Source organism: Sceloporus undulatus, chromosome 9 (genome assembly GCF_019175285.1).
Source record: "Sceloporus undulatus isolate JIND9_A2432 ecotype Alabama chromosome 9, SceUnd_v1.1, whole genome shotgun sequence".
In the NCBI taxonomy this organism is placed as follows: Eukaryota; Metazoa; Chordata; class Lepidosauria; order Squamata; family Phrynosomatidae; genus Sceloporus; species Sceloporus undulatus.
In genome coordinates, this window is record NC_056530.1 from 32,041,608 (window position 1) to 32,052,850 (window position 11,243).

The 11,243-nt window shown below is 49.6% G+C and overlaps 1 protein-coding gene across 2 annotated transcripts in view; it reads left to right on the forward strand.

Moving 5' to 3' along the window:
- The window catches only part of KCNJ9 (potassium inwardly rectifying channel subfamily J member 9), a 39,468-nt gene extending 29,579 nt beyond the window's left edge, over nucleotides 1–9,889 (forward strand). Inside the window, exons 1-3 of one of the 2 annotated variants that reach the window (XM_042439842.1) lie at nucleotides 2,798–3,072; nucleotides 6,987–7,956; nucleotides 8,302–9,889. In XM_042439842.1, coding sequence (XP_042295776.1) covers nucleotides 7,023–7,956; nucleotides 8,302–8,618 — 1,251 coding nt within the window. In that variant the 5' untranslated portion in view covers nucleotides 2,798–3,072; nucleotides 6,987–7,022 and the 3' untranslated portion in view covers nucleotides 8,619–9,889. Of the gene's footprint in view, nucleotides 1–2,797; nucleotides 3,073–6,986; nucleotides 7,957–8,301 lie in introns of those variants that run through there. The other variant, XM_042439843.1, reaches the window with a different exon arrangement.
- The last annotated feature ends 1,354 nt before the right edge of the window (nucleotides 9,890–11,243 follow it).

The window sequence follows — 11,243 nt, forward strand, 5'->3', positions numbered from 1 at the left end:
CAGTTGTGTGCGCTACTTAGCCTCCCCTGTCAAAGAGCTCTGCGGCCACAACAAACTACAAATCCCAGGAATCCATAGGATGGAGCCATGGCAGTTAAAGCTGTGTCGCCAGATCCCATCTGATCTTGGACACTAAGCAGGGTCACCCCTGGCTAGTCCTTGGATGGGAGATTGCCATCCCAGACACTCTAGGCAATAGTTTGGAGGAAGGAATTGGCAAAGCCACCTCAGAGTTTTCCTTGCTTATGAAATCCTTGGGGTCCTCATAAGTTGACTCGAAGGCACACACACACACACATTTTACACTCTTGAACCCAGACTGGAAGTGAAGCCCCTTTTGTGCTCAGCCAAGACATGTTTGACCCGGAGGGCCCTGGCATTTCCTTGTTGCACCTTTGCAACAAGCGTAATAATCCAACCCATTTGGCTTCTGGAGACGTGAAGAAATTGGTGGAAGATTCCACCTGCTTCCTTTTGGCCTTTAAAAATAAAAAAGCGTATTCTGTCTCTTCCTCTCTCCTTCTCTTTCTTTCTGTCTGTCTCTTTCTGTCCTGAAGTGACAGGCAAAAGGAAAGAAAGGCCGGGCGCCTTTGGCTCCTGCTGACTCCATGCAGCTCTGTCAAGAGAGATACCTGTCAGGAGGCCCAAAGATCCAAGCCGATGATCCGGAGGGGACAATGGGCTTGCCACCCCTGGTTCATGCTTTCGCTGAGACAGGCAACTCTCTTTCTTTCTTGGCTGCTCAGGCAGGGAAACAAAACAGCCCTTGTTCCCTTCGCCATTTGGATTCCTCCCAGGGACTGGGCAGGAGAAAGAGAAAAAGAGAGAGGGGGAATGAGAGAGAGAGAGATACACATACGCAGTGAGAGGGCGGCCTGCTGTGTCCATTTTTATCATGCATGGCTAAGATCTGGGTTTGGAAGGAGACTTTCCTCTTACTGTCCTTCTTCCACTAGATATTAGATATTTGGAAAGGAAGATTTGCAAAGGGATATTTGCAAAGAAAAGTCCTTTCCCTTCCTATGTTTGAAATAAGGGTCAGAGAGAAAGAGATGCAGAGGCTGCATCTGCACTGCAGAACTAATGCAGCTTTGGCACCGCTTTAACTGCCACGGCTGAATGCTATCGCACTGAGAGATTTGGAGCATTGTGAGATCTCTAGCCTTCTCTGTCAGAGAGCTCTGGGGCCACAGCAAACTAGAAAGCCCAGGATTCCCTAACATAAATCCATTTTGGCTTCCTTGATGGCGTCACTCTATCTGTAACGTGGTCTTCCTCTTTTCCTACTGCCTTCTACCTTGCCAAGCATTCTTGTCTTTTCTAGCAAGTGACATCTTCTCATGCTGTGTCCAAAGTACGACAGTCTCAGTTTTGTCATCTTGGTTTCCAGGGAGAGTTCAGGCCTAATTTAAACCGAGACCCATTTATTTGTCTTTCTAGCCATCCACAGTATCTGCAAAACTCTCCTCTGGCATCACATCTCAAATGAGTTGATTTTCTTCCCGTCATCTTAGATGGTTCAGCTTGGCAAAGTTACTGTTTGATGTCCATCTCCATCTCCATGCTTCTCAATTCATGGACAGGCTTTGAGTTCGAGGCTCTGCCGCTGCTGAATGTGGCCACTAAGTTCTCCCCTTGACTTCCTTCCTTGCAAAAGGGACCTAGGTCTCAGGACAGCCCTGGATCCTCCATTTCATCCAAGAGGGCACAGGGCTGGACCCCCGACCCACCCTCAAACTCCCCTTGCCTTGGCTAACGCTCCCTACTTCTCCAATCTCTTTGCCGCACGGCGTGGATTATTTCTGCAATGCAAACTTGGCCAGCTTTGCATTATTAATGGAGCACCGGGGGTGTTATGCAAGGCTGAGAGGTTTTTAGTTGCTTAGTATCACACATTATGGACACACAAACGCAGTTCGCACTTGAAAACCCACTTTCCAGTGGATTTCCATTGGCTTGGACACTTCCTTTTGCTGATTTATACCATTCATTTCATGCAAATTATTATTATTATTATTATTATTATTATTATTATTATTTCTTACCTGCCTCTCCCACAGTGGGCCAACAACAATAACAACAGCAATAATAATAATAGTGCAATAATACTAAAACTACAATCTATAATATATAACGGGGCAATAAAATGATGTCTCTTATATCAAATAGCAAAATCAAAGCTTTGCACCTTGGAATTGATATCTTTTTTGGAATACGTGTTTCCCAGCCAGGGATAAAGTTAAATCTGTGGATAAAGAATTTTTCTGTTTCAATGTGAGTTTTGTTTGCACGCATACACTATTTTTAAACGCTTTTTACCTTTTCCACCGTATCCTGTTTTAAACCAATGGCCTAGTTTAACCTTGCAATAGTTTAAATCCGTTTTGCATTGTCACTTGTGTACATTGCAACTGCACTTGGTAAGATGCTGTGGGTCCCAATTCAGGGAGAAAAGTGGGGTGCAAATGAATGTAATAAGAATAGGAATAGATGGATAGTGGCCTCCCACCAATTGCCCCTCCATTGTCCCTACTTACTTTATAGTTGTGGATGGGAGAGTTTATGGGTTAGGATGTTTTACTGTATTTTAATGTTGCTTTAGTATTGTTAGCTGCTTTGATCTGCTTGGAGAGGCTGGATATCAATATTATTATTAGGGCCAAGGGTAGCTTAAACAGGAGGAGTTGCTGGAGGGGGGCACTGGGGGTCTTCCCCCAATTCTTGCTTCTGGGGGGGGGTCGGAGTGAGCATGCGCAGTGGGGCATCTCCTCCAGAGCATCCCAGCCTAGAGGAGGACCAGTGCGGTTGCTGTGGCAACGGGAGGCAGGCGAAAGGCAGAGGGATGGAGAGACAGAGATGCTGCTGCTGCTGCTGGGAGGCTAAATTTAGGCAGAGAGGGAGGGAGGGCTAAGGCCCTCTCCCTGGCCCCCTCCAGGAGCCCCCAGCCCCCTTGCCATGCCATGGGGGTTCCGGACGAGATGGACCCCAGCAGCCAACAACAGCAGCCCTGCAGAGAAGGAAGAGGAAGGAAGAGGAGAGGAGGAGGAAGACGGAGGGGTTCTGCACCACCAGGTGAGGACAGCACCCCCCTGGCATTGGAAGGGGTCCCCCTGGAAGACCCCAGGGAAGAAATGGGAGGGTTGTTTGGGCCTGTATTTGGCGTGCAGGGACTAGGAAGGCTCCCATGATTCTTTTTGGGGGGGGGAGGGAGTGAGACAGGCTGCCTTTAAAAGTTCCCTTCTCTCTCCCACAGACAAGGACACAATTGTCTTAGGGGCGAGCAGAAGGAGATTTCATCTAGAATCCTATAGTTGGAAGGGAACCCTAAGGGGGCATCCATTCCAACCCCCTTTGGCCATGCAGGAAGGCCCTGTCAAAGCAACCCTCCAAAAAAAGATGGCCACCCAGCCCCTGAGATTTGGGAAAGGGCTGTCAGCATTTGCCTTCTCTTCGCTCCTGGTGCTTCTTCCCCGGACATGGGTCACCTTCATGCCAAGTGTATTGGTAAAAGGAACAGCCCTGTAAGGTAGGACAGGCCTTTGGGGGGGGGGATGAAGAGAGAAAGGCCTCTTTTGTGGACTTCAGGGAATGGTCAGGGTTCGAATCGGGGTCACTCCCCTCTGCCAAAATCAATGGTCCTGAGCTTAAACCTTGTTTTGTCCTGAGATGGCGAGAGAATGAGCAGAAGGTGGTTGGAACAAGGACCAAGGTCTCTTTCCTAGAAATGCATATATTTATAATCTTAGTTTTATTTTGTGTGTGTGTGTGTGTGTATGCATACTGTATATAATTTTAATGGTTCTACTCTGCAGAGTAGGATTGGTCAAAAGGAAAACTAGAGCAGGGACAGGGCCAAAGAAAGCCATCCTCCTTGCAAGAAATTAGGGAATTTGAGGAACCTCCCAATTTGTAAACGTATAAAGTTGAACATTTATTGTTATCCTTGCAATGACAACAACCTTGCAAAGTAGGAAAGGCTGAGAAGCAAAAAAAAAGAAAAGAGAGAAAGGAAAAGAGGCCCCAGGAAAGGCTTTCTGCCCTGGACCTTCGGAGGAGTTTGAAGCCAGGCCTCTCCTCCCATGCTGAAAGTCCTGAGGTCCATGGCCATTGGCATCTCCAACTGGAGCTAGAAAGTGTCTGAGGGTCTGCCTCAGCATCCATGTTGGCTAGAGGTCACCCTGGGGACCCTTTGGAGAGATGTTCTGCCACATAATGAGGCCCCTTTTCCTTCCAAGAAGTTATTTTGGGTGGAGATAACGGTGAGCTCTGAAGAAGCCTTTAGAGATTGGGACTTGCTCCCTTCAAGGCCTGGTTTGGGCCTCCAGCAAGCGGCAGGGCTGAGCCAGGGAAGGGGAGCCGCAAGGCCTGCAGAGGCAGCCGGTGAGGCTTCAGCACCTTGGAGAGAGGCCCAAAAAGGTGCCAGGAAAGAGCTGGGTTTGGGCAAGGAGGCCTTGGAGCCTCTTGTCCCCATCGGAAGGAAAGGTGCGGGGATGGAGGGTGTTGCATGTTGCCTGAGACCCCTGGCAAGGACACCCCCATCTCCATCTCCATGACTTCAGAAGTCCAGATGTCTTTTTTAAAACCAGGAATGCATGGAGTTCAGGGTCAGCTGGAGTTCAGCTCAGAGACCTCTGCAAAAAGAGACATGCCTTTTTTTGATGATAATGATGATGATGATGATACTATTTATCTATATCCCTCCGTCGTCCCAAAATTGGGACGCAGGGCAGCTTAGCGTTTAAAAAGAGAAAAGTGCAGCAAAGACATAGCAAACAATGAACATTGAAATGGAATTAAACTATTCACAACATTAAAACATACACTTCTAATGTATATATATAATGAACAGATCAGCTTAAAACAAGACAGTGTCCCTTTAAAAGCCTGCCTTTTAAGTTTCTTGTGCCAATGAGTAGCCAAGGTCTTTCCTTCATCTGCCCATCAGTTCCATTGAATGGTTCTGAGTTCGAGTGCTGCGAGAAGCCAAACGAAATAAATGTTTCTCTTCTCTCTGTTTCCGCACCGTGCATCACAACACAAGCTGCCTCTTCCTCCTCCTCCTCCTCCTCCTCCTCCTCCTCTTCTGAACCTAAATTAGTCAGATCTATAACATTACAGCGTGGAACTGAACCATGCAAACAGGATAAGAAGGAGAAGCCACCCAGCCTGAGGGCAGCTTCTCCGATGCGGAGGGTCCCCTTCCCGCCTCCTCAGCAACGTCTGCTAGACTTTTCACAGCGGAGTGGCTTTGCTCATTTAAATGGCAGACCACCGGTCCATTTGCCGTGTGGGTGCCATTTTAAAAATAGCGCTCCACTTAATTAGCCACCAGCCATCTGGGCATCTCTCGCCAGCACTGCCCACACCTTCTCCCATCAGCTTTCACACCCGGCCCCTTGCGAGAGGAGTTAATTCCCAGGGATTCTGGATTCTGCAACATCCCAACCAAGCGCAGCAAAGTGAGTGAACAAGGACCAGGGGGGAAGAGGAGACCATCAGAGACAGGATCTCATCATTCTCTGGACAGCCTTTCTCAGCTCATAGGAAATTATGCCCATGATACGAACCCAGGGACGGCCACTTGAATCCCTTTTCATAAATGGCATGGAGGGTTTGAGGGAAATGCCACATCTGTTTTGAAGAGGGTGAGCTTCTAGACCTCGTTGGTGCAAATTTAAATCGCAAAATGGGTTCAAGTCTTGGGTAGGAAGAGCAGCTGAGTTGTCCTAGGTTGGCTTTGCACTCCAGAATTAATACAGTTTGAGGCCACTTCACTGCCATGGTGGCTCAATGCAATGAAATATTGGGATCTGTGGGCTATTTGGCCTTCTTGGTCAGAAGAGGTCTGGTGGCCCAACAAACTATAGGTTCCAGGATCCCATACGATGGAGCCAGGGCAGTTAAAGCGGTGTCAAACAGCATTAATTCAGACACTCAGGCCATTGCTAGGCGTCTTGTTTTACTCCCCCAAGGGCCACAGTAAATGGCATAAAAAGTGCGCAGGGGCCACGTTTCAGGGCGGGGCCCAAAATGCCAACCTGGTTGAACATACAGGAGGGATGGATGAAGAAGCCCTGGAGTGTTTGTTCTACTGTAACAAATAGGCAAACAGATGCAGCCTTGCTAGGACCCATGAGCTGTACTCTGGAGCGTAAAGAAAAGAAGAGAAACCTGCCTTTTTTGGTATGAAAATAAATTCCCCAAAACATGGTTTTCTATGCAGAATAATTCCTCTGAAAAACTTTAGGATGTTTCAATTCAGGGAGAGAGGACCGTGCAGGAATTTTCATTTTCTTTGGCAATGAATTATTCGTCCCTGCCTGCAAGGACAAAATGGTGATAAACTTAATCCATCCTCTCTTTAATGCTCCAACTCTCCAAGAAACCAAGCTTGAAAAAGTTCCATTTTTGGAAGACAATGCCCCTGCCAGTGTGCCAAATAAAGCAAAAAGAATTTCCCCCCGCTTCTCCTTGTATTTATCATGGCTAAATAAAGGTAAGTTACTTAAATGCACAGTTTAAGGTGGTTGATGTTTCTATGGGCCTTCAACCTCTGCGTGGGCCAGGCCTACTTTGTGGAGGTTTTCCATTATACCATCCAAGAACAGATCTCATCGCTCCCTTTCTCTCTTTCGGAGCCCACTGTGGGTACAGGTGCCAACTGCAACGTTGGCAAGGCCTCGTCTGCCACCCACCCGCTGTGTGTTTACCTCCGGAGGAGAGATGAATAATCCTAATATTTTTGCAACACAGAGCTACTTTCCTCACCTCTCCTGGGGAAGCTCTCTTGCGTGGCGAAAGGCACCGGCGGGTGGGCCCAGGTGGGGCCGAAACCATGAAAAATTGCCAGACAGGCACAGAGACTTAATCCCCATCCTGGCCAAATGAATAGATCTCTTTATTCCCCTGAGTTGCATCGCTTTGTGATACTGGGTGCCCTGGGTTCAGGTTCAACTCCTCTGTCTGTCCTCTGTTTCCCCCCGCAGCCTTGAAGGACCTGCAGTGCCCTCCCAGGTGCTAACATGGCGAAGGAGAACTCGGCTTTCTCCACCATCCCCGAGACCCCGGTGTCCGAATCCAAGGTGGCCCTCCCTTCCCGCCAGCTCAACCCGGCCCTGGCGCGGCGTTTAGGCGAGGAGCCCGAGAAGGCCGAGAAGAAGAGGGGCCGGCAGCGGTACGTGGAGAAGGACGGCAAGTGCAACGTCCAGCATGGGAACGTGCGGGAGACCTACCGCTACCTCACGGACATCTTCACCACCTTGGTGGACCTGAAGTGGCGCTTCAGCCTCCTGGTCTTTGTCCTGGCCTACGCCATCACCTGGCTCTTCTTCGGCCTCATCTGGTGGTTCATCGCCTACTGCCGGGGCGACCTGGACCACCTGGGGGACGATGCCTGGACGCCCTGCGTCAACAACCTCAACGGGTTTGTCTCAGCCTTCCTGTTCTCCATCGAGACGGAGACGACCATCGGCTACGGCCACCGGGTCATCACGGACAAGTGCCCCGAGGGCATCATCCTCCTCTTGCTGCAGGCCATCCTGGGCTCCATGGTCAATGCCTTCATGGTGGGCTGCATGTTCGTCAAGATCTCCCAGCCCAACAAGCGGGCAGAGACGCTGGTCTTCTCCACCCACGCGGTCATCTCGCTTCGGGACGACCGGCTCTGCCTCATGTTCCGGGTGGGGGACCTGCGCAACTCCCACATCGTGGAGGCCTCCATCCGGGCCAAGCTGATCAAGTCCAAGCAGACCCAGGAAGGAGAGTTCATCCCCCTCAACCAGACAGACATCAATGTGGGCTTCGAGACTGGCGATGACCGCCTCTTCCTTGTCTCGCCTCTCATCATCAGCCACGAAATCAGCGAACACAGCCCCTTCTGGGAAGTCTCCAAGGATCAGCTGCAGAAGGACGAGTTTGAGATCGTGGTCATCCTGGAAGGGATGGTGGAGGCTACAGGTAAGTGGGGGACAGGGACACACACATATGCACACCCCAGGAGAGGTATCATGGGCTTCTCCACCATTAATACACACATATGTGGACCCACAACCCTCTGGTGTTCCCTTTCCTGACCCCAGACCAAGAATAGTGGAACGCTTTTCAGTCCCTACAAATGACTAATTAGTGTTTTCTGTTGCCTGCACAGAAAGCACTGTTTCTAGCACTTGTGAATTTTGTGCAGAAGATGTCCCAGACTGCAAGGAATTCTTGTCAGCCCAGGACTCTCCTTATCAGGCACTTAAGAGACATGTTTTCTGACCTTTTTCTGCATATTTAAACTCTTCTTTCCTCCCATTGCAGGGATGACCTGCCAGGCCCGGAGCTCCTACCTGGTGGACGAAGTCCTCTGGGGCCACCGGTTCATGTCTGTCCTCTCCTTGGAGGACGGCTTCTACGAGGTGGACTACAACAGCTTCCATCAGACCTTTGAGGTCCCGACGCCCAGCTGCAGCGCCCGGGAACTGTCCGAGGCCGCGGCCAGGATGGACGCCCACCTCTACTGGTCCATCCCCAGCCAGCTGGATGAGAAAGTGGAGGAAGGGACTGAGAAAGGGGGAGATGGGGACAAGGAGAGGAATGGGAACCTCACCAGCCCAGAGAGTGAATCCAAGGTTTAATGGGGGGCAGGAGAGGCCCAAGGCTGTGCACAGGGACCTCAACCAAGGGAGGAGAAGGTGGACCAAGCCAAGGAGGGGTGAGTAAGATGGGCAGGGAGATGGAGATGATGGATGTCTCCTGTGCTTTGGAGTACTGGCAGAGCACTGACCAGCTGGTGGCATTTGCTCTGGGATGGAGGCATTGTGGGGCAAATGAAACACATGCACAAAGAGAGAGAGAGAGAGAGAGACTAAGAGGCCATGGACCTAGGCAATAAGTGAGCACAAGAGAATGTGAAAAGCAACCTTGCACTTTGTTCAAACTCATTGCTATGCCTATCGTTACAGGAGAAGTGGAATATTCTGAGCTCTCTTGGGCTACGGATAACTTTTCCAATCTCTGTTTTGGAGGATGAGGGAGGAAGGAGGGAGGGAGAGAGAGAATGGAGGAATGGCAAGTGGGGGCCAGTGTGGTACCAAAGGCTGGGGTGAACGCAAAGGTTGTAAAAGCACCAGGGAATGAGAGATTGTCTCCTCCCAAATCTCATCTCCTTCCCATAACGGTGACCCCACTAAGCCTTTTCCTGCCCCATAGCTATGCCAAGTTCTGCTTTGCCCAATCTCTTCTTATTGTCACTTTGGGGGCATTCTCTCTCTCAGGCACAGAGTTTCTTGTTGTGTCAGTGAAATTATTGGGAATCCAGAAAAAGAAATGTTCTGTGCCCAGGTCTTTCACAAGCTGGGAAACAGCAAGAGGGCATTATTATCATCATCATCGTTATTACTATTAAGACCCCGGTCTCTCTTCCCCTGGGGCTACAGCGGTCAGTTACTGGCCATCTATGATAAGCAAGGCTTCATCTGGCCCAGAGATTGGAAATGTTACTTTAAAAGAAAAAGCAGGGGCGGCTGGTGGTTTTCTGTCTCAGTGCCATAGAGCTTTGAATCTGAGTTTTCATGTTTGCTGTTCAAAGTTGAGCTAAATCTGTTAAATCTGTTTTGGAGGCAGGGCCAAATGGCTTTGAGAGCGGAAACCCAGAGCGGAGTCACTGCTCCCCTGACTTGGGGGCCCCCACTCCACCCCTGCTGCCCCTGCATTCTTTTTTTGACTACATCTCCCAGAATCCCCCAGCCAAAAGGAACTTTTCTGAGGCGTGGTCTGGCTCCAGCTGCTGGCTGGCATCTTTTAAACTGGCATCTTTTAGACTTGCATGTGCCAATCCTCTCCCTCAACAATTCTGTATCTAAATAAATAAATAAAGCATTTTGACCCACTTGCCCCCCTCTTGGCTCCGTCTCTCCGAAATGCAGTTCGCCCTCCACTTTTGCAGCTTTGACTTTTGAGGGTTTGATTATTTGCAGTTTAGATTAATATGTTCAGGAATCTCTAAGCCCTCCAGCGCAATTCTGCTGGAAGTTGACCCATAGAGTTGTGATGGAGAATTGACAAGTTCCTAGAGAAAACACTTCTCTAGGCATTTACGCATGACTTTGTGATCAACATCTGGCAGATGTTGACCACAGTTGTACTGGAGGACCTGGGGATTCCTAGAGAGTTGTTCTCTCAGGTAAAAAGAAAAGTGGGTTTTTCCACATTCAACGATTGTGGAGGGACCACTGTAGTTCCCTGCTGAGCTCCAGCAACCATCTTGCCTCCTCTCTTGGTTGGGCAGGTGTTGTTCAACTGGCCAACTGGTTTGAGTGATGGGTTGGATTCCTAAGCCACTTGACTCGCAAAAGCCCATGGGGGGCAGATCAAACAGGAGTATGGTCCAGGAGGACTTGGACGTGTGCCGCAGCCTTGTTTCTGATGTTTCCAGAGCTCTCTCTGCATTCACACCTCATCTTTGGATGGCCTGTTTTGAGCAACTATCTTGCACCAAATAACGTGTTAAAACACATCCGCCAAAAGCACCCCAGCAGACTTTTCTCCTTTTAAGAGCAATTTCTCCCCATCATGGGAGAGAATCCATTTGAAGGACCAGCCTGAGCATCCCTCTCCTCCCGAGGCCCTTAATCTGCCACGGCCTTAAAGGCAGGCTTATCTGTAAGCCAGCCTCTAAGCGCTTGGTGTCAGGGCTGAGCCGGGGGTTAACGTTTGCAGATCACAGCTGGGTTCAAGCCGATATGGCCAAGGATTGGCCCTATCTGGCTGCCACAGGGACCCTGCAAGGCAACCGAGGAGGAGGCCAACAGAGGGACAAGAAAGGTCTTGATCCTGCAAGGCTACTTGAGACGGGGAAAGGGGATAATGGGAGATGGAGCAAAATGATGACGTGGTGAAGCTGGAGGCTGCTGTGCTTCCTCAGCATCAAAGGCACATGGGGGAAAATTATATTCATGCAGCATAAGTTGACTGATATCTCCATCAACTTATGCTGCATGAATGAGATGGATCTGCTTCTATTTCCATTTGAATTTTCTGCTTCATCTGACCGTTTTACGGTCTGTAGACTGGAATAAATGATGGTTGCTGTTGCCATAGGCTATGGTTATTTTCACATCAGCAGGATAAAAGAAGATTTGCATTAGCCTTCCCCGAGCTGTTGCCCTCTGGATATTTTAGATGGCAGTTCCCAGTATCCCCTGGGATGCGGACTGTGGCTGACGGGATCCAAGGTCCACAAATGTCTGGAAGACACAAGG